This window comes from Seriola aureovittata, chromosome 23 (assembly GCF_021018895.1).
Source record: "Seriola aureovittata isolate HTS-2021-v1 ecotype China chromosome 23, ASM2101889v1, whole genome shotgun sequence".
Classification (NCBI taxonomy): Eukaryota; Metazoa; Chordata; class Actinopteri; order Carangiformes; family Carangidae; genus Seriola; species Seriola aureovittata.
Genome location: NC_079386.1, coordinates 14,054,793 through 14,075,502, shown reverse-complemented (window position 1 = coordinate 14,075,502; position 20,710 = coordinate 14,054,793). Strand labels below are relative to the sequence as shown.

At 40.2% G+C, this 20,710-nt stretch overlaps 3 protein-coding genes across 5 annotated transcripts; 2 read left to right on the top strand and 1 right to left on the bottom strand.

Moving 5' to 3' along the window:
- The first annotated feature begins 213 nt into the window (after positions 1–213).
- vangl2 (VANGL planar cell polarity protein 2) lies at positions 214–6,764 on the top strand. The gene is given in 8 exon segments (XM_056368593.1): positions 214–431; positions 434–684; positions 1,089–1,212; positions 1,307–1,914; positions 2,485–2,621; positions 3,024–3,159; positions 4,100–4,346; positions 4,549–6,764. Coding segments are annotated over 8 exon segments (1,908 nt in total). The 5' UTR covers positions 214–284; the 3' UTR covers positions 4,807–6,764.
- A 534-nt stretch (positions 6,765–7,298) lies between these two features.
- si:cabz01074946.1 (SLAM family member 9) lies at positions 7,299–12,779 on the top strand. 2 transcript variants are annotated; one of them, XM_056369973.1, is made up of 8 exons: positions 7,299–7,412; positions 8,738–8,944; positions 9,041–9,151; positions 10,408–10,683; positions 11,522–11,608; positions 11,950–11,982; positions 12,071–12,103; positions 12,217–12,779. In XM_056369973.1, the coding sequence occupies exons 1-7, from the start codon at positions 7,310–7,312 to the stop codon at positions 12,094–12,096; spliced, it is 843 nt and encodes a 280-aa protein (XP_056225948.1). In that variant the 5' UTR covers positions 7,299–7,309; the 3' UTR covers positions 12,097–12,103; positions 12,217–12,779. The 2 variants fall into 2 exon arrangements, with proteins under 2 accessions (XP_056225948.1, XP_056225947.1); XM_056369972.1 differs by lacking the exons at positions 11,950–11,982; positions 12,071–12,103; positions 12,217–12,779 and having other exon boundaries at positions 11,522–11,941.
- Positions 12,780–13,511: 732 nt separating this feature from the next.
- On the bottom strand, positions 13,512–19,794 carry si:cabz01074944.1 (T-lymphocyte surface antigen Ly-9). Of its 2 annotated transcripts, XM_056369970.1 has the most exons (8): positions 19,754–19,794; positions 19,176–19,430; positions 17,247–17,546; positions 14,881–15,156; positions 14,441–14,551; positions 14,264–14,325; positions 14,060–14,134; positions 13,512–13,901 (listed from the first exon to the last, which is right to left on the bottom strand). In XM_056369970.1, exons 2-8 carry the CDS (start codon positions 19,252–19,254, stop codon positions 13,839–13,841), a joined length of 966 nt encoding a protein of 321 aa, XP_056225945.1. In that variant the 5' UTR covers positions 19,255–19,430; positions 19,754–19,794; the 3' UTR covers positions 13,512–13,838. The 2 variants fall into 2 exon arrangements, with proteins under 2 accessions (XP_056225945.1, XP_056225946.1); XM_056369971.1 differs by lacking the exon at positions 19,754–19,794 and having other exon boundaries at positions 19,176–19,474.
- Positions 19,795–20,710: the final 916 nt, after the last annotated feature.

The window sequence follows — 20,710 nt, the reverse complement described above, 5'->3', positions numbered from 1 at the left end:
TCAGCTTCGCTTGAGTCACTCTCGTGTAAAACTGGAACATTTTTGAGAGCTGCTCTGATGTTCTGCCTCCACTCCTGCGTGTCCTCCACACTGGAGGATTGTAGCCCAGAATAGAAGGTGGCGTAATTGCCCTTTATTGGCTGAGAACAAACTCAGGGCCAAATCACTCGAGTTTGCTCATAAAAACTCCCTCAAAGCGGAAGAATGGGCCCAGCTATGTCCTGAGCGTTTGGAAGCACACACACAGACACTTTCACACACCTCACTGTGCCAGCATTTTAACAATGCTGTCTCTCTTCTTGTTGCTGTTACTTGGTACGTTTCCCTCTAGGACGTTTTTACTCCTGGATGATATGACAAATTATCTTTTGCCTTTCTCTCTGTCTCTTCTCCCTCCCTTCTGTTCACTGTCTTCCTCCCCGATCCTCCCTTCATTTCCCAGGCCTCCAAGATAGATTCCCTCAGGAGTAAGGTGGACTTGCTGCGCCTCCCTCTGGCCCTCTCCTCCAAGTCCATCAGCGACCGCAAGAGCCAGCTGGGCGTGGTGTGGGAGAAGGGCGGCGGCTCGGGGGCAGGACGGGCTCAGAAACCCCGCCCGCCGCCAGCCTGCGACATGGACAACGAGTCGATTTACTCGGGCTACTCCTTCAAGTCGTCACACTCACGAAGCTCCCGCAAACACAGGTAGAGGACCACAGAGTCCACTGCACTGCTGCTTTTTATCAACTGTCAATTATTATTTAGTCTTTAGAATGTCAGAAAATATAAATAAAAAATAAAATGAATTTTAGTTTTGCAGAGCCCACGTTGATGAAATGATAAAAAAAAAAAACACAATACCATTAAATTAGATCCTTTTTGTCATGATTTGTTTTGGCTTGCCAGATTAAAGTTCAACCACAATAGCTATCAAATAATTATATCACTGAACAGAGCAGCGGTTTCCAGCCTATGGGCCAGGTGCCCACTGGTGGGCTGCAAAGGTATTCCAAATGGGCCGACAAATCATTTGCGCCAGGACAGGAAGCATGAAATAATTATTGTCGATCCATGGATAATAAATCCATGACTTGTCGTCTTGTCTCCAGAGAGAGGAGAGACAGGCATCGATCAAAGAGTCGCGACAGCAGCGTCCGTGGAGACAAATCAGTGACCATCCAGGCTCCTGGAGAGCAGCTGCTGGACGCTGAGTCCACCAGAGGAGACGACAGGGTCAGAATCTAACGTCAATCATTCCTCTTCAGATGTGTTCAGTGTGGAGCTGCTGTCACCGACGCTCACCCTCTCTGCCTTCCTCTCTCCTCAGGATGACAACTGGGGCGAGACCACCACGGTGGTCACCGGCACCTCCGTGGACAGCATCTCCAACGAGGACCTGACACGGATCTCTAAGGATCTAGAGGAGTCCTCGCCGCTGGAGTGTCGCCGTTACTTAGGCCTTGCACTGGGCGCCATTTTGGGGCTCTTTGCGCTGGTCACTCCTCTGGCCTTCTTGGCCCTTCCACAGCTGCTGTGGCGGGACTCACTTGACCCTTGCGGCACTCCATGTGAGGGCCTTTACATTTCTCTGGCCTTTAAGCTCCTGATCCTCTTCATCTCCACCTGGGCGCTGTTCCTCCGCCCGCCCAGAGCCGCTCTGCCGCGCTTCTTCATCTTCCGCTGTCTGCTGCTGGCGCTAGTCTTCCTCTTCGTGGCATCCTATTGGCTCTTCTACGGGGTGCGGGTACTGGAACCCAGAGAGACGGACTACAGGGGAATTGTGGGATATGCTGCGTCTCTGGTGGATGCGCTGCTGTTCATTCAGTACCTGGCCCTGGTGCTGCTGGAGGTCAGACACCTGCAGCCTGCTTTCTGTCTGAAGGTCGTGCGGACAACAGATGGAGCCAGTCGCTTCTACAGCGTGGGACATCTCAGGTTAGTGTGTGTGGAAAACAGAGACTCATTCAAGTGCAAACTCATTCATCTTTCCTGCCTATTGACTAAGCCACCAAGCATCCACATTTACACACCCGCTACAAACTACAAAAACACTTTCAAGGTGGTTGAAAGACATGCCGAGAGAAAGTGTCACCTCCAAAAGCTAAAGCAAATTATCAGTTGGTGGCTAGAAAGTGTAGATGCATAGCAAACCACAACTCTCGCCTACACTGTGCAGCTGCGAACATATTCAGGTGACGCACGCACAGGTTTTTTTCATTTTTACACAGAACTGGAGATGGTTGTTTGTGCCTTTTATAATAACAGGCTTGACCTACATCATCTGTGTCTCATGTGCGTTCACATTGAGCCATACATTCCTTTAGCGCTGCAGATATTTCCTCTCATGCGTGCAGCCCACACACAGTGTCATTTTCGGCTTCTGAGGGTTTACCACTTCCCTAATGTACATGTTAGATTGGCCGTGAAGCTGTGCGATTGTCAAGGGGGATATGAACCCCTCTGTGTTTAAGTTTAGTTTTTCTTTCTCTTTCTTGTGCAACACAGTATTCAGCGGGCAGCAGTGTGGGTTCTGGACCAGTACTACAGTGACTTCCCGGTCTATAACCCCGCCCTGCTTAACCTGCCGAAGTCCATCCTTACTAAAAAGATGTCTGCCTTCAAGGTCTACAATCTAGGAGAAGGTAAAACAATGTTGTGTTTAGTTTTGGTCCCATCTGCATCAGAAAAAATCCTACCTTGTGTATATATTTGAAATTAACACTAAATATGAATGGGTTCACTCGCAAATGACACAATTGTAGCACAATTGCCTACAGTAACGATGATATAATGATACCGGTGAGTCAGTGATATGCTATTCATTGCCATCTTGAATACATCACTCAATGTAACTAATAGAAAACAAATAAATTGGCTAAATAAAAAGCAGAAATACAGGTATTCACCATATTAATTTAGAAATTTAGACGTAAAATAGCAAATGTGCTGCCTAGAGATTAGCAGATTGGTATTGGATATGAATGTGGAAATGCTTGTTCATCAGACAGAGTGGTCGTCTTTAACTTCAGTGTTTCTGTCTACAGAGAACAACACCAATAACTCCACGGGGCAGTCCAGAGCCATGATCGCAGCCAACGCTCGGAGAAGAGACAACTCCCACAACGAGTACTACTACGAGGAGGCGGAGGTGGAGCGGAGGGTCCGCAAACGCAAGGCCAGGTGGAGACATACCCACGCACATACATACTTGCACATATAAAGATACACACTGAAGTTGAAGGATGTGATGGAGGGTTATCTTGTTATCCTCACAACTCATCTGCCAAAGGGAGAGAGGTAATGAAATGACAAGTCATTATTAAACCACAATAATATGGTTTTAATGCTTCCAGTAAGTCAAAGTCATTTTAAATAAAAGAATTATTAAAAGTTCAAGTTTTATGTTGCCTTATTACAAGGATCTGCACCTGTAAATATATAGAATTATTGATATGTTGAGTAATATGATACTCCAGTTTTCAAGTATTTGTTGTTGCAGGATGTGGAGTGGAAGTAAAGCAATACGTTTGGATTATCCTCACAAATATTTAGCTGTAGGCTACAGAAAACTTATAATCAAGAAGTGCATTATCATATCACACTGGACTTCAGAGTGTGCACATATGGCTATTTCCTGGAGGCAGTACGTAGGATTGCTGACCCGGTATGAATCAAACTAGGAAAAGTATCAGTGGAAAACACAACATTGAAATATTGCTACCTTCAATCTGATATGGTGAAGTTGTTAACAAAGGGTTTCCTATTTACACATCCAGCAGGCACGTAGCAACATTAGCATCCATTTGCAGTGTTGTTTCTGGTCCAGTATTCACTCCTCTTTTAGCTCTGTTTTAGTCTCTAGCGACTGTCTGCTGTTTGGAGCTGGGCAGGAAGTGTATGTGTGTTTATCAGAGCTAGTTCACTGACACCAGCTGCTTGCTGCTGTTGTTAACGATACAGAGTGTGGACCAGAACAGTGAAGCTGCAGATTGTAAAACCAAACACGAGGTTAAAGAAGCACCAAAAAAAAAAAACCTCCATTGAGGTGCTTTAAATTATTGATTAGAGCAGCTTTAAATCCAAGCTGGTGTCTCACTCGCACTGTAATGTCTCCTCCCAGACTGGTGGTGGCAGTAGAAGAAGCCTTCACCCATATCAAGCGTTACCAGGAAGAGGAGGCGATGGCATCCTCACCCAAACACCCACGGGAGGTGATGGACCCCAGGGAGGCAGCTCAGGCCATCTTCGCCCCCATGGCGCGGGCCATGCAGAAGTACCTCCGCGCCACCAGGCAACAGTCCTACCACAGCATGGAGAGCATCATCAACCACCTGCAGTTCTGCATCACGCACAACATGACCCCCAAGGTAAGGACGATGGTTGATAGTTTAATGGTATGTATTTTATTAATACAAATTTTATTTTTGAAATTTTCATTAATTCATTTTAAGAAAAAACAGATATTAATTTACACATTAACCCTTTAATTTCAGACTGTTTTAGTGTCATTATAAACTGCACTATAAACTCATAAACTGCACATATCCTTTGTGTTTCTGTGGTTTAAAGGCTTTCCTCGAGCGTTACCTCAGCCCAGGTCCCACCCTCCAGTACCTGGACAACGGTAGGGGGCGCCAGTGGACACTTGTGAGCGAGGAGCCGGTGACGGCCTCCCTGCGTCAAGGCCAGGTCTTCACCCTGAAACGCCTGGACTTTTCCCTGGTTGTCACGGTGACTCCGCTTCCCTTCCTGAGCCTCGGAGAGGAGTTCATTGACCCCAAAAGCCACAAGTTTGTCATGAAGCTTCAGTCAGAGACGTCTGTGTAGGAGGAGGGAGATGAGTAGTGGATGGAGCAAAGGATGATGGTGAATCAAAGATACTAATCTCACTGCCTACAGGGTATCTTTTTATACCTTTTTGTATTACATTTTTTATGATTTTTATTTGTTGATTACTGTGACACCCAAATGTGCAAAGCTGACATGGATAAAGTATCATAGACTTAAAGAAAATACCCCATCTCTGACCTTGTTCCTCTTTTGTTTCGTCAGAAAAAAGCTAAATCTGCACCCATCCCTCAAACTGCTGACTGTTAACATGTGAGAATGCACTACAGACTGCTTCCACTTCCCATTATATTAAGGAAGGCTGTTCTTCAGTAGTATTTCATTACAACTTTAATAAATGTGTATATTCTTTTGATAAAATCCCATGGCTGAAGAAGGAATGACCTCTCGTCTTCATAAATATAGTGCTGCACAGCTGACCCTTTTCATGCTCAGGCTTATTTTTAGCTCACACTATCTCAAAGCTGATCTTACTTCTTATTTCCCCTCTTAGTTGAACTTCTCGTTCACTGACTTGACAGGCTTTAAACACACGGCGAAAAACTCAACTGAAAGCTTCCCTGGCCTTTTCTCACCGGCAGGATTGACCTACCGAATCAAAGAGAGATGAAACCACCTCTGAATTCCTTCCTCATTTTTGTTGATTCCACTCAACTGCTTACTGGAAAGTGGATATACATACTTTCCAGTGAAACTATGAAGTAAAACACTGGATGGACTCGATGCACTGCGCATTTCTTTGTGTTATTTCCTGTTTAGTTTTGATTGAATCACTTTTCATTCATGTAGGTGAATGAAAAGTTCTACCTACATGAGTGTGTTTTTGTGGTTTATACTCATGCACTGGCAATAAATGTAAACACAAGTGTGTGTACAATGAAGAACCAGTTTGTGATCAGTAATACTGGTAACCCTGGTAGTGGATGTTTTCACCTCTGCATATTTAATCTTAATAAGCTCAGGCACAACACAGCAAAGTACTGCCGTTGTGCTTCTTTTTGGCAGCTTCATTTTAATTACTGTCTGATATTTTGCAAAATCAGCGTGGGAATGCGTGTGGACTTTGTTTGACTATATCTGTGAGGTCTGAAAACAGAGGTCCGTCAGCTTTGTGGGGACTAAAATGCTGGACAAGATTAAATGGCTGTTTGAGGGTTAAGACTCGGTTCGAGGGTTTGGGTTGTGATGGTTAAGGTTAGAGTAAGGGGTTGGGGAATGTATTATGTCACTGACGGGTCCCCATGAATGTATGAATATGAGATGTTCACTTTGTTATCCAGTATAGAGAATTCACATTTATGAAGCCAGAACCAATGATATCTGTTGTTACTGTTTTTGCTTCAAAAATACGTAACGATCCACCAGTTATCAAAATAGTTACAGATTGATTTTCTGTTGATAAACTAACTGATTAATCGACTGAACATCCACCTCTACAGTTCTGGTCCGTCTCTGGGAGTCTGAAGAACTAATGAAAAGCTGCTGTTTGAATTTTGGGGGGGTCAGCAGGGGCCCCTACTGTATCTGGACTTGAGCTGCTCGCATTTGTTTATCTTCTGTCACTCAAACATGTTCTTTTTACACTACAAATAGAGATTGCCGCACCAATCACAAGCCGTTTACATGTACATTTTGATACAATTTTCTAAGCTTGTATTTTTCCTGTTTTTTTTTAATCGATTCATTTGCTGTCACTTTATTGTACTGAAACTAAGCTCCTAACATGTATCTGTTATCTGCCATTTAGGGCTCTGTAAAAGGTTTTTGATAAATGATGGCATCGAAAGCTTTGTGCGAGTCACAAGTTGTCTTGTTGTGTAATTCTTTTATTTTTGTTTTTTGAGCAAAGACAGGAAGTGAGACGAGAAGTGTGGGAGTATGTAAAGGTCGTCAGGATGACGTGTAAAAACTTCCATTGTTTTAGAGATATGTATGCGATACTCTACAATACCTACAACAGCAATTGGAATTCACCAAATAAAAGAAAAAAACCTTAACAGAGTATGGATATTATAGAATAGAAAAGAAACTATTTAGTCTGTTCAGTGAAGCTTGTCACACTGATACATAGGGAATTCATGCAAAAAGTACCATGCAGTATTTTTCTTTGTAAGGGCCAATAAATGTGAAAGCAACTTCATTTATCATAAACATGAGGGAAGTGGGGCGTCAAGTTGGGTGAGCATCCGCCCCATGTGCAGAGGCTAAGGTCCTCGCTGCTGTCGGCCCCGGTTCGAGTCCCGCATCGGACGGCCCTTTGCTGCATGTAACTCTCCCTCTCTCTGCCTCCCCATTTCCTGTCTCTCTCTACTGTACTGTCGATAAAGGCACAAAAAGCCCCAAAAAAATTAAAAAGGGATGTGAGGGAAGTATTTATCACACAACGTATGAAGTCATATTAAGTAATTCAAAGAATCCAGAAAGAATGTAAAATTGCAGCAACGTTATAGGAACAGATGCATTTCTAAACCACGTGGTTGGTATGACTAAAAAAAAGGAAGTCTCTCAGTGGTTGTGCTTCTCCTGTGTGCCTTGTGTGTCAGTTACGATGAGACATCAAGTCCTCCTCATTGCGTTACTCCAAGGTGGGTCCTTTTTTTTTAATTTCTGACAATATCATTAAAAGCTGTAGTGCCAGATTTCCAAAAACTTTTAGATATTTAAAAGTACAATTCAGAACAGAATAGATAATTTCCTGAGACAGAAATGCCAGGAACACAGAACTCTGGTGGTTTAACAGAAAGCTAAATAAACTTACAAATATATTTTATATTTATATTATTTTCATTTTTTTATATTTCTATCTCTCATTCTATCTTTCTGATGTTTACTTAAATATTTAACGTCAGAAGGAAGGGAACTGTGTTATAGTTACAACAAAACAAAAGCAGGAAGTAGAAAAATTGATTAAACTTTCCAACCCTTTCACGCTTGATGCAGTTCACACCAAGTACGACTGTCTTCTTGAAAATTTGAAAATGAACCTGCACCCTCGACGGTTTGAGTGTTATCCATGCGTGTTAACCATGGCTGGTTTTTACACCACGTTGGTTTAGACTGTAATACCTCGACAGCTACAACATGGATGCTATGAAATTTTAAAGATATTCATGGTCGTTAGAGGATTAATCCTCCTGAATTTGTTTATCCCCCGACCTCTCCTCATGAACCACCGTGAGACGGGGAATTGTGGTTCAGCTACATATCAACAACTCTTGAATGGCTTGCTACAGAATTTAGATTCAAGCTCCCCTGAGGATCAATTCTAATGACTTTGGTGATCATCTGTTTTTTGTAATATCTCAACATCTACTTGACGTATTGGTAGAAAATCAAAGTCAAAGGATGACTGCTACTGACTTTTGTGATCCTCTGACCTTTTACAGCAAGACAACATTTCTATATTATCTCAAAAATAGCTCTATAGTGTGCCATGAAATTTGGGTTCAACATTGATGGTCCCCAGATTATGATTTGTAAAAGGTTTGATCCCCTGATCTTTCGTCTAGCATCAGGTCATCATCAGATCATAATCTCTGTTTTTCCAAGACTGTTTATCCCCCGTTTATTGCTTAGTAACAAATATTATAATGCTAACACACTAAACTCAGAAGGTGAACATGTAAAACTAGCACTGTCATTATGATCATGCTGATGTTTACATTAGTTTAAAGCCCTGATGTGAACTAACTACAGCCAAAGCTTCGGAAAGCTAAATGATGACACAACACAAATACAAGTTCACTGTTGGCCGTATTAATATGTAATGATATCCACCAAATGCTGCTGGAACTGAAGTTAATCCTTTATTGTCTTTCTTTAGGGAAGTGTTGCCTATCTTCTTTTTATTGTGTGAACCCAGATAGACTGGGTGTGGTGATGTTGAATCATTTTCAACTTGTTTTCACAGGGGCACTAGTTCCCCTTGAGGGAGTCCCTGGTTACCTTGGGGCTAACGTTACCTTAAAGTCAGGAGCAAACGCATCATGGAATCTCTCCAAAATTGAGTGGTCAGTGTTCTCCAACAACACATGGATTGCCACCTATCGCAAGGGGATAACAAACATCGAACGCATCAGTCGGTACAAAGGGAGACTCAGTCTCAACATCTCTTCAGGTGAGAGAAAAATCTATCATCTGACCGTCAGTGTAAAGGAGTCTTTATCTTATTTCTTTCTTGACAGTGTCTTTTCAATCATCCTTTATTCATCAGGTGACTTGACGATCCATAATCTGACCAGTGAGGATGCCATGGAGTACACTGTGGACCTCATCAACACAATGAAAAAAGGCACAGTGAACAAGATCAAGCTCGAAGTTATGCGTAAGTGCAACCAGAGTTTATGAGTCATCTTTCAAATAAAAAATAAAAAAAAGTTCCTCATTGAGGTGACTGATTCATAGTCTGTGGACTGACTATTTTCTGCCATGCTAGCAGCATGGCTCCATAGAAGGCAATGCTTGTCTCTTTGGTCCAAACTTAAACATCTCAGGAACTATTTCACTGATTGCAATTAAATTTTGCACAGGCATTCGTTGTTCCCAGAGGATAAATCCTACTGACTATGGTCACCCCTTGAATTTTCCTCTAGCGACATTATGATGTCCATATTTGTGATTTTGAGTAAAATGTCACAATAACAATTGAATGGCTTGCCATGGATTTTGTTACATGTTCATGTTTCCCTCAGGATGAACTGTAATAACTCTGGGGATCCTCTGTCTTCTTATCCAACAACATCATCAGATCAAAATTTCAGTTTATTCACTACTTTGGTTTCTGACTGAATACCTGCAAAACTATTACTGCCAATGACCACTAATAGCTTTGTGTTAAGTGGTTTTTGTTAAAATAATAAAAAAAAAGTGTAAATAGAAAACATTAAACCTGGATTGACATGCTAGCATTGTCATTGTCATTGGTTTTCAGTTACAGCCTCACAGACGTGACTGACGTGAGTGTAGACTGTTGGGGACTTATCTTACACCCTGCACAAAGTGATGTCAAGTGCAAGGTGTCTTGCACTTGCACCCAACTGAGCACTTGTGGGTTCTAAATTTTGATCTTAAAATTCGGATGTGGCTAAATCCAATCATGATGCAACACAAGACTTTTGGTGGAATCCTGCTGTTGCTGTTAGCTAGCTCACGTGCTTCCACTTTGTGCACGAGCAGATGATAGCTCCACAGAGAAGTGATGTTTCTTTCTACCCTGCAGATCCGCTATTGTAATATCAATCCACAAAGGTGCAAGTGCACCTGGCCTTTAAAGAGAACACGAAATGGCGCTTGTTTGTTGCATGTTATGCCCAATACACAACCATGATTAAATAAGAAACAACCCTTTTGCACCATGCTCCTGGCGCTGCAACCTTTCTTTATGCCAGTAATCTAGCAAAAGTAGATTTGGACACTCCCACCATGCGCTTTAGACTTTGCACATAGATTGTTAAAGTAGAGCCCTTAGTTTGTTGTCCTCACTTTCCTTAATACGTTTAACATGTTTCAAATATTTTGCTTCTGAATGGTTAGGAATATATCTATATGTCTAATTCATAACCACAATTTATTCCCGTGCAGAACGACTTAAGAAACCATCTGTAAAGGAACTCGTCAGTGCACCTGTAGAAGGAGGCTGTTTTGTGGTGTTTGATTGTTCTTCTCAAGATCAAGATGTTACACTCTCCTGGGAGGTTAAACCTCTCAACAACACTGCCTACAACATGAGTAATCCTGATGGAAAACCTGGAGTTCTTTTAGCATTCCTCAACACCACACAGAAGCTTGCCAATTTCACCTGCACCTCCAGCAGGACTACGGAGAAGGCTTCAAATGCTGTCACTGCAAAGTGTCATGGTAAAGTGAAGGAAAACATGATAGCATGATGTATGATTCAATATGATGATGTATTTTGGGGAAGGTCCGTAAGTTTCCAAAGATGTCATACTAAATTATGGCTTAAAAACAGATTTAAGTGTGATGTAATGATGCAACCATAAAACATGGCAACCTCGGTTAGCATGTAGCACAGAGGTAGCGGTGTATCGTTTGGTTGTATTTAAAGCGGAGGATAGGCTGGACCTCATGTGACGTTCAAAGAACATGAACTTTTTGACTCTCCTAAAAAGGGCATGGACTGTTGACGGCTGTACACACAACACCATGTAGAGTAAAAGCAAGGCTAATGTTTTACTAATAACATACATAATGGGGCAAACAGAGAAACACAGTGTAATACAGCAAAGTACTATATACGACAACATAAAACATGGAAAATGTTTTTCCTTTTGGTGAAACACATCAAGTTGGATTATGTGTGATACGCGAGCGATATATCAGATGAACTCATGAAGGTCTTGAAATGAGACAGTGACACAGACACTTCCTCAAGAAAGGGCCTGCTGGAGAATCATCATGCCGTGATCAGATGATACAATATGATGATGATGATGATACCCCATAATGCAATAATAGAATACAAAACAATATACTGTAGGATGACAATACCAAATCATACCAAGCCATACCATATCATATGAAGTAGAAACATGATGGGACACAACATAATTAGATAAGGATTTGTTGCTCCCTAACACCCCTGCCATGTCAGTTTTAGAGGAGATACGAGTCAACAGGTGAACTGAGAAGCTAACTTCAGATTTTTTCCTCTTAACTTTGTTATTCTGTCTTGCAGAAAACCCCTGCCCCGGATGTGCTCCTATGTTTTTTTTAGGTTTATTTATAGCATTTGCTATGTCAGTAGGAATGTATTGTTTCAGAGGTAAGAGGAAAATATCATTTTTTTTATCCCTCTTTCATCTTTCATCTCTTTATTTCATCTGAGAATGCTCAAACACAAATGCTATCATATAGAGAAAATATTAAGAAAGGTATATCAAATTTTCATGTGTATATAGGATACTTTATATACACATATACTCCCAAACCCTCGCAGCAATTACATTGGTGCAAAATACTTGCTGTTTCCTGAAACAACAAACAGAATCATTAATGGGTCATGACCATAACAAACTGTCTGCTTCTGCTGCTTCGAGTACTTGAACAATGATTACTATGTGTTGACAAAGTCCTTTTTTTTTTTTTTTTTTTTTTAAATTACAGAAAAAATCGAATCTGCATGGAAATATCTCAAAGGTATATAATTCACATAGTCATTTTCAGACTGAAATCCTCACTGGTAAATAAACTTTTTTGTATTTATGTATTATTTTTTGTTTTTCAGACAACCTGCCTCAATCAGAGGTATAATCCACAGGTAAATTGCAGTCTGTCTCTGTTCAAAGATGCTTTATAAACACAACCTGTTTGTTTTTCCTAGATTGCTGTTGATGAGTGATAACACACTGCTATTATCCCTTCTCCCTGCAGTTAGCTTGACGTCTGTAAAAATTTCAAGAAGCTGAATTGACAACACCACAGTGGCATTAGCCATGCCGGACAATGACTACAGCACTTGTGCCGTATGAAAACTGTGATATATTAGCACAACACAAGAATGTAAGAATGTATTTCGCTATAATCTGCAGCAGAGCTGTCGGAGTTATCAGAGCTGGCTTTTATTGTGGCCAGAAGTCCAATTGGACTCAAATATGAGTGTAGGGAGGTGGAGAGAGAGTCTGCAACCATAAATGTACAAAAGCATACAAAAAGAACAGTGACACACAAGACAACCAGATGAACTGATAAAGACAAGATCCACACGGCCTAAGCATCTGCCACCATGATATTATCATTTGTCATTATTAAAACAATATCAATATTTCATTTTTTAAAATATCATTACCCTCGATATCTGTTTATCTCAACACCACTTATCTATAAAAGCAGCAGCATAACAATATATATAATAATATATATATAATATAATAATATAAATTTGTAAATAAATTGTGGATTTTCTTGATCATGACATTAAAAGAATATTTTTGAAAGCTTGTTTCAAATCCTTACTGGCCAGCTCACTTTTAAGAGAATATGTATATGGAAAACCGGGTTTTTTCTTTCACCAAATTAGCTCAGTATCATTAGCTTGATTTTTATATTGCAAATATTTAACTTAAATATTTTATTTGAAACAAATAAATATGTGAATGCAAATAATCACGTGTAAGGGACAATATAAGACAGAGCGATAGGATATGTGAATGAGAATAGTAGTCTTCCTAATGGTGATTGGTATGAGAGGATGACAGACAGGGAGTGACTCATTGACACCACTAGCCTCTTAAACAATATGTAAAAGACTTCTGTACTTAGCAGAACTGTCAGAGGTTGGAGGACTTGTTGGTGGTATAATACTGTAATTTGACTAAATGCATGTGTGAGTAAAGGGTACCAAAAATCAAATGGAATTGGAATGTGTGAAAAATGTACTTATGTCAAAGGAAAGAGCATCTTAAAATCAGATCTGAGCTGCGTCAGTTAGGCCTGGACACCAACAAAAACCAGTATTATGGATGGTCATTGAAAAATGTAAGCTGCTGTAATCATGTCAAAATTTTGTACGTATCTAATGCTCTCATTGCCTTAACACACACTACAGTGAAGAGTGTATTATGCAGGTATTGATATTCAAGCTGCAAAAATTCTCTGTAAAACTTAAATGTAGAGAAATAAATGGGTCACAAGTGAATTAGATTTATGATATGATTACAAACCACAAGTAGAGTAAACGTAATTTAATATGGACAACTTTGTACAGGATGAAAGGAACAAAATGCACAAACATTAAGAAATATATAATCTCATTATGTACAGAATTTACAACACTGCCAATGGTATCACATTTCTAATATGAGAAACGAAAGGTGCCAAACTCTCTCAAGGCAAAAAATTTTAAATTTGATAAAGCATGATGTTTGAGTCTGTACTCTGTTTTTGCACCTTTCCTTTATCATATTAGCATTACATTTATTTTTTTATCTTTGCTTATTACAAATGTTTTTTTTCTTCTGGTTATTGATTCATTTTGTTATCCCTGAAATTAATTGTTAGGGTGAACCCGACGCATTCCTCATGTGATTAAACTGAATCTTGTCATACACAGTCTGGGGCTAGATGTGTGACAAAAAGAGGAGAAAAACATCAGTATCACAATGAGATGCAAGACTCATTTTTATAAAAAATAAACACATAAACATTAGCAGAATTTTATAAACTCTGATTATAGGGACTATTTCAGTCTCATATGCAAGAAATGTTTTGCTCTTACCCCCGATGTGGCTGCGTTGACTCTGTTGTCAATGGTTTCATACACTGAGCATGGCTTCATGTTAGCTGATGTCCTCTGGAAATTTGAATGTGTACGCATCACAGAGAAAGTTTAAAGACAAAATGGAAAAGCTGGTAAAACAATCAAAACTGAGGTAGATAATTTGGCACAGGGATGTGCACGCAACAAATACACAATACTTACGTCTTCACTTGCATAATCAGAGATATCGGCATACACGGTGAGGTCATTTGCGTCACTGCCTTCTTTAGATGTTAAAGAGTAAATAAGAAACAACAAAATATCATGAGTAACATTTCATAGATAATATATAATGACGTAAAAAAAAAAGAAAGAGGCATGTATTGAAGAGTTTCTTACCAGATTGTCTTTGTGTGTGGAGACAAACCCAAATAATTATGGTGACTACAATGATAATCGTCAAACCAGCTCCTGCTGCCACACTCAGGAACAAGACAAAGTTTTCTGGCTCTGCAAACAAGAATATTATCACTATTATTATTATGACAGTTAAATAAAAGATGCAATTTACTGTAGCTTTTATTTGTCTGGTACTTTACAGTTAAAGATATCTGAACAGCTTTCTTGGTAATATCCCAAATTCAATAGAAACTTAATATGTACCTCCTAATGTAAACTATCCTCTGCAAACTCTGCAGGTACTGGTAATTTTCACAAGTAAAATCTTGCATAAACCTTGAATTATAACTCTGGCTATTCCAACTTCAATGTGACTCACCAAAACTCTGTAAATAAGGAATTCATCATCAATGAAGTTCATTCACTTCTCCCTACATTACCTGGTTTTGTAGGGTCGGACGTGTCGTTGCTACACGTCACTGTTGTGGACGCAGATTGCTCACTGACTACATTCCAAACCGTGCAGGTGAATGTGGTCTCTCCGTCCTGCGGCCTGATGGTGTAATGCTGTGTACTGGAGCCACGGTGGGTCCGGTCCTTCACGGTCCAGTTGTAGTTGACCTGGCCGTCAGACGTGCACCACAGGAAAACTGTGCAGGATCCATTGAAGGCATGTGAGGTGGTGTTGGCAGTCAGGACAGGTGTAGTTATGGGCTCTAAGGAGGCAATAGGAAGAGAGAGAGAGTGTGTGACAGGTGATTTGGCTTTATACTGTGCCTTTAAACATGTATGTGCACAACTTTGCAAATTCATTACACATTCACACCATTGGTATTTATAGGAAGGGAGGAAGGAACAATGAAGCAGAAGAGAAGAGAGAGAGAGATCACATTGATCATGTTAACCAAGAGGAAAAGGCAGTTCCTGAATCTGAACAAACTTGGTGATCACGCAGTGGAATACAATGTAGGAAAAGCACAAAGAAAAAAGAATTAGTGAGATTCCTTTCTTTTGTTTTTTAAATATTTTATATGTACACCTTTGTTGGTGATGATGGATGGATGATATCAGTCTTGTACAAATCTGTGAAGAGATGATTCTTTTCAGCTGCTCTTTGCCGGAGGGTTTTTGATTACTACTTTCCACTTTAAAAAACTCGAAAGACTAAAGTCACGAGACATGTTTGGCCAAGTCATAGTTTCCTCTTTTTTACTTCTTTAAAAACTCTTATTTTCATCCAGTATTTGGGAACTCAAACTTGCATTCACAGGTTATATCTGTAAATGTCTGTGCATCTCCCCTACAACTTCTTGCACTCGTGCAGCCCCATATCAGCACACTCCCACTTGTTTCACGGCCGGCGCTGTGGTGGTCCTGGCCATGATCCACGCCAAACCCGCTGTATCCCATCTGATCCGCACAAATTTTACGATGGGGTTGACTTCATGTAAAGTCCTTCACACTGTCTGATTAGTCACTGAGTTTCTACTCGCCTGCTTTTCAGTGCAAGATTACTTAAATAGCGAACTGTGTGCGGCGTGTTTTTTTCCAGGATGGCCACTGTGCGTTCTGTTATTGGCTACTGACGCAACCCTCTCCCATCTTTATGAGAACTCAAAATGTGGTTTGTTACTTGTTCAGGCTGATCCTTACCATGTGGAGCCATGCAGCATTAGACACAAGCCAGACCAGACCAGGAAGCTGTGTTGCTCATAGGTTCTTTTATAACCTTGTTCCTGCGATCAGTCTGAACTGACAATCACAGGTGTGCTCACTCTTGTTGCAGTGGTCGCAGGTAAACTCACTGTTACATTGAGGCTGTAACCTTTCTAACTTGTCATTTTTGATTATACATAAGATCAAATACCCCAGACTTCAACCTAAAATACAACTATTGTATGATGGTACAGTTTTGAATCATTTAACATTTTAGTGATACTGCAAAGTGGTGTAACATACTCACTTTTGTTGTGTACTCTAATTCTGACAAGCACTAAGAAATAATTGTGTTAGAGAATGTAGATGCACGTCAAAAGAGACGAAGGTTCAAAGTCCTGAAATGATGGTGTGACGCTACAATGAATGATTGAGTAACACAGGAGCAATTTGAGAGTCTGTCCTCTCCTTGCGATAAATGTTTTCTGTGGTTGGGTGCACCCTGCTCTGTTGGGTGTGTGCTACTATTTAAATGTATGAAATGTATTTCCTCTTTATCATTAGCCCGTAACAGCTCACTGCAAAGCTCACTGCAAAGCTCACTGCAAGCAAGAGAGAAACAAGGCAAAATGATGGTTATCAAATCACAGCTATACTCTGTTTATAAGGAGTTTGGACGGTTGTGTCTTTTTATTTTTTATCACCATTTAAAAACCTAGATCACAAGTGTAAGAATTAGATCAAATCTTCAAATGTAAACATGCAAGGGCTGATCAGTGGGATTGAAGTCTAACCAGCTCTTCTCTCAAACAAACAATACTGTTCCTTTACTTTATCATGAGCTGGTGAGAATCCTGACTTTAGCCTCAGTCTTTTATCATGATATCAAGTATGTAGCGACCATGTGCAGGCTTCTAGTTTTATAACAAAGCAGCTATGAAAATTACAAAACAGAATTTCAAACAACTCACAGAGTACCTGATAAAATCCGCCTCACAACTCTGCCTCTAAAATGAGAGTGGCATATATCACGTGCCATATAAATACCACCTGCAAACCATAGGCCAGCAACTAAACATGAATGAATGGATAAATATAATCAATTAACACTTATTAGGCTGTGTAGTTAACAAAAACAAAAGCATCTTACCATGAACGTGCAGAGTGATGATGACTGTGTCTCTTTGCACGTCCTTCGCCTCTGAGAGAAAACTGTAATTACCAGAATCTTGAGCAATCAGTCTTCTCACTGTTAAACTACAGGTTGTGTTGTTTAGATATATTCTGTCTGTGGACTGAGTATTTAAGCTTTGTTCCATGTCTGCAACTGTTTTATCTCCAAATTTCCAAACTACTGAGGTGACCCCTTCAGTTGGTAAGCATGATGGAAGCTCCACAGTGTCTCCAACTTGTTTATGGATGATGCGTGGACAGTTGGAAGCCTCCACATCTGAAACACATAATGACACAACAGAGTGAGTATGATACTTTTGAAAGGTCATTGTCAGATTTGTTTTTCTTTAACTTTGTTCAAAGCGAGAACAGAAAAAAAAACAACCATATTACCTGAAACCATTTCCTTTAGGTCAAACTTTAGTTGTACATGTTTAATGTGACATAACATAGGAAAAGCAGAGACATGATATGATGTGCATAATCTGACATAACAACAGGATAAAATTGGATAAAACAATTGCATAGCATAGTGGCATTACATGAATGACATGATGATTTCATAAAATGACATAACACAATGTGACATCATGACATGACCAGCAGGATGCCAACATGCAAACTATTTTCCTTCAGCACATGTTTGTGTCTTGTTTCCTGTCAACTCTCAGCACGTTTCCTTTAACAATGATGCTGACATTTCCCTAACCTTAACAACTAATGACCTAACTATATTTTCAGGGGGAGGATCTGAAAACACTCACACAGTCAGGTTTGTTGAGATGTTGAGACGGAACTGACGAACAATGTTTTCAATATTTGAATGTACTTATTGATTTTAAAAAAGCAGGATAAAAGCTCAGAGCTGTTAGTTATTGTTGTGGTTGTGTTGTAGTCATTCATTAAAAGCTAAAGTTATTGACATTTTAATATTATTTAGCACAACAACAGTCTCCAGTAGTCTTCATGACAGTAGAGCTGGCCAGCTCACCATCACATCATATCCAGAGCAAATGCTAGCACAACCAAAGACACTGCCCTCAGTGACAAAACACTGACGTTGCCTTTAGCGCACGTCACTTTTGGTCAGTGCCACTGCTACCAGCACTCAGGAAATATATGGTTTACTTGTTTCTGCTGTTATGTTGTGTGTTTTCAGATGAATGATTATTGCTATGCCTCACCAGACTTTCCAATCTCAACAGTCAATTACCATATCCTTGCATGAACTAATGACTGACACAATATGGAAACAGTGATGACTTATGATCTGTGGTCTGTAAATAGACGCACAGGCAAGTTGAACACTTACATACGCTCCCCTACTTCCCCTTATGCTGTACAACCAATATGATTTATTAGAACAAAAATATTTATCATATATAAAGCAACAGAAAAAGAAAAGGGTGACCCCTCCCTGCGTCAAGATTTATGTAAAGTTTCTTCGCCTCAGATGCAGCAGAAAATTTGCTCACAGTTGGTTTTCCGAAAGAATGCAAAGCATATCTGACTTTCTAGTATATCTAGTTTGCCTATTCATGAAGTTGTAAACACTCAAAGAAGTGGGGAGCTCAAATTTTTAATAAATGTTGAGCGCCATAAGCATATGATGACCCTTTTTTTATGAGGAGAGGAAAACTAATGCTCATTGACCACTGCAGAGTTGGTGCCTTGAATTCATTTCTTCAATTTGGATGCCAAAGCTCTCAAATCATCATATTACTACAATAACATTGAAGCCACAGCTAAATTTTTTATTGGCGCTATTTAAACGTAGTCATCTTGCATTTGCAAACACATAAGATCAAAAGATGGCTGATCTCTTCCAAGGTTTCCAAAGATGACACAAATCCAGCAAATTCTATAATCTTGGCCTATATGACATAACTGTTAAAATGTCACATACCATGGAGACAGACCCCAAGAAGCAGCACAGCGCTGTATGTGAAGAAGCAGCACAGGCAGCAAAGGCGACCACCAACCATCTCTGTGGCGAGAGGAACAACGTCTGTTTCCTCTTCTGGTCTGTCAAACTGTGCTGTGAGATATCAGCACTGAAAAAAAAAAAAGGAAAGAAAAACGAGAGGGTGGAGAGTGGGGGAGGTTTTCTGTTTGTGAAGAAGCAGGCGAGGCGGCCTGGATTCATTTACTGTAAATAAAGCTGAAATAAAAAAGTAGGCATGTCAGAAATAGCATAAGTGGAACATATCTAAAAAGAGAGTTCAATAAAAGATCGAGGAGGATATTTTAGTAAATCATAGTCAGTTGTCATGTATTGTACTATATTATCATCCTACTACAAAAATAAGGTGAAAGTTCATAATTGTTTCACTTGATTATTTGCCATTAACTCTGGTACTCCTGACTGATTCCTGGTGATCTGAACTCAGTCCTATCCTGAATAAACTGGAGCTAACAGTGCATCTATAGACTACTGCAAGCAACTGAGTTAGAAGTGTGAAGTTTCAACACAGAGATCCATACCTGATAACTTCTGAGGAGGAAGAAAGAAGCCACATCCTGTCATCAGATATTCCTTGGTGAAGAGATACCGGCCTAGAGTAAATTCTGTCAAGAGCATGCATTATACTGTGGTGTTAAGAGCTATTTGTCACCAGTTGTAAGGCTGGAAGATGTAGAGGCTCCAGCCAGCAGGGAGATGACAAGTGTCTGGATTAGGACCTGGGCTGCTTCACTAGTAGGGAAGGGGAAATATTCCCAATGCTTCACAAGAGGAATCATCAGGAGCAGGCTACTGCTTCCTGGTTTGCTGGGAATATCCGTTTGCCTTGTAGTATCACATCCAGGTTCCTCGCTTTCGTACAATTGCTATAGTATTGTGGACAGTGGATTTTTTTGGAGGATAAAAACAGGTTTATTGGGCAGGTCTCTATGTGGGAACACAAGCTCAGTCTTGTTTTGGTTGCTCTGCCAGGGAAGCCAGGAGAAGGGGGACACCACAGAAAGTCTTATTCCCCCTCAGCCAATGATTTTGCTCCAACAACGCTGTGTACAGGGAATCTGGCTGTGAAGGATGGGAACTTTACCGCTGGACCGTTTTGAGATAGAAGCTGATATTTCGAGATGCTGTATTGATTTATTGCAGTATGTTTCTGTCTGCTTTTGTGTGATAAAACCAATAATTGCATACATCCGAAGCTAAACTTATGTGCAACCTTGTGCACATAGAAGGAAATGAACTACCCAGCATCAAGATAAAAGGCCATTTCTGTCTCATCACGAACAATGATACTACTAAGAAAAAGGATGTGTGTCCAAGGTGACCTCAGTTCTAACCCATCGGACTGCCTGCACTTAAGTGACCTGGCCTATCATGAACCGTCTCTCATCACTACATGTCTCATTAAATGTGTATGAAAGATGACGCCTTTAGCCATACATAGTTTATTAAGGATTTCAAGCTCAAATTACATTTAAGAC

What these genes read in the sequence shown, in the direction of transcription:
- si:cabz01074946.1 (XM_056369972.1), top strand. Translation starts at nt 7,310, where the DNA reads ATGACTAAAAAAAAGGAAGTCTCTCAGTGGTTGTGCTTCTCCTGTGTG. An exon ending in CCTCATTGCGTTACTCCAAG is followed by an intron (nt 7,413 to 8,737) that starts GTGGGTCCTTTT and finishes TTGTTTTCACAG; the next exon opens with GGGCACTAGTTCCCCTTGAG. An exon ending in GATCAAGCTCGAAGTTATGC is followed by an intron (nt 9,152 to 10,407) that starts GTAAGTGCAACC and finishes ATTCCCGTGCAG; the next exon opens with AACGACTTAAGAAACCATCT.
- si:cabz01074944.1 (XM_056369970.1), bottom strand. Translation starts at nt 19,254, where the DNA reads ATGGTTGGTGGTCGCCTTTGCTGCCTGTGCTGCTTCTTCACATACAGC. An exon ending in TCTTGGGGTCTGTCTCCATG is followed by an intron (nt 17,547 to 19,175) that starts GTATGTGACATT and finishes TATGTGTTTCAG; the next exon opens with ATGTGGAGGCTTCCAACTGT. An exon ending in GTCCGACCCTACAAAACCAG is followed by an intron (nt 14,552 to 14,880) that starts GTAATGTAGGGA and finishes TCTTGTTTGCAG; the next exon opens with AGCCAGAAAACTTTGTCTTG.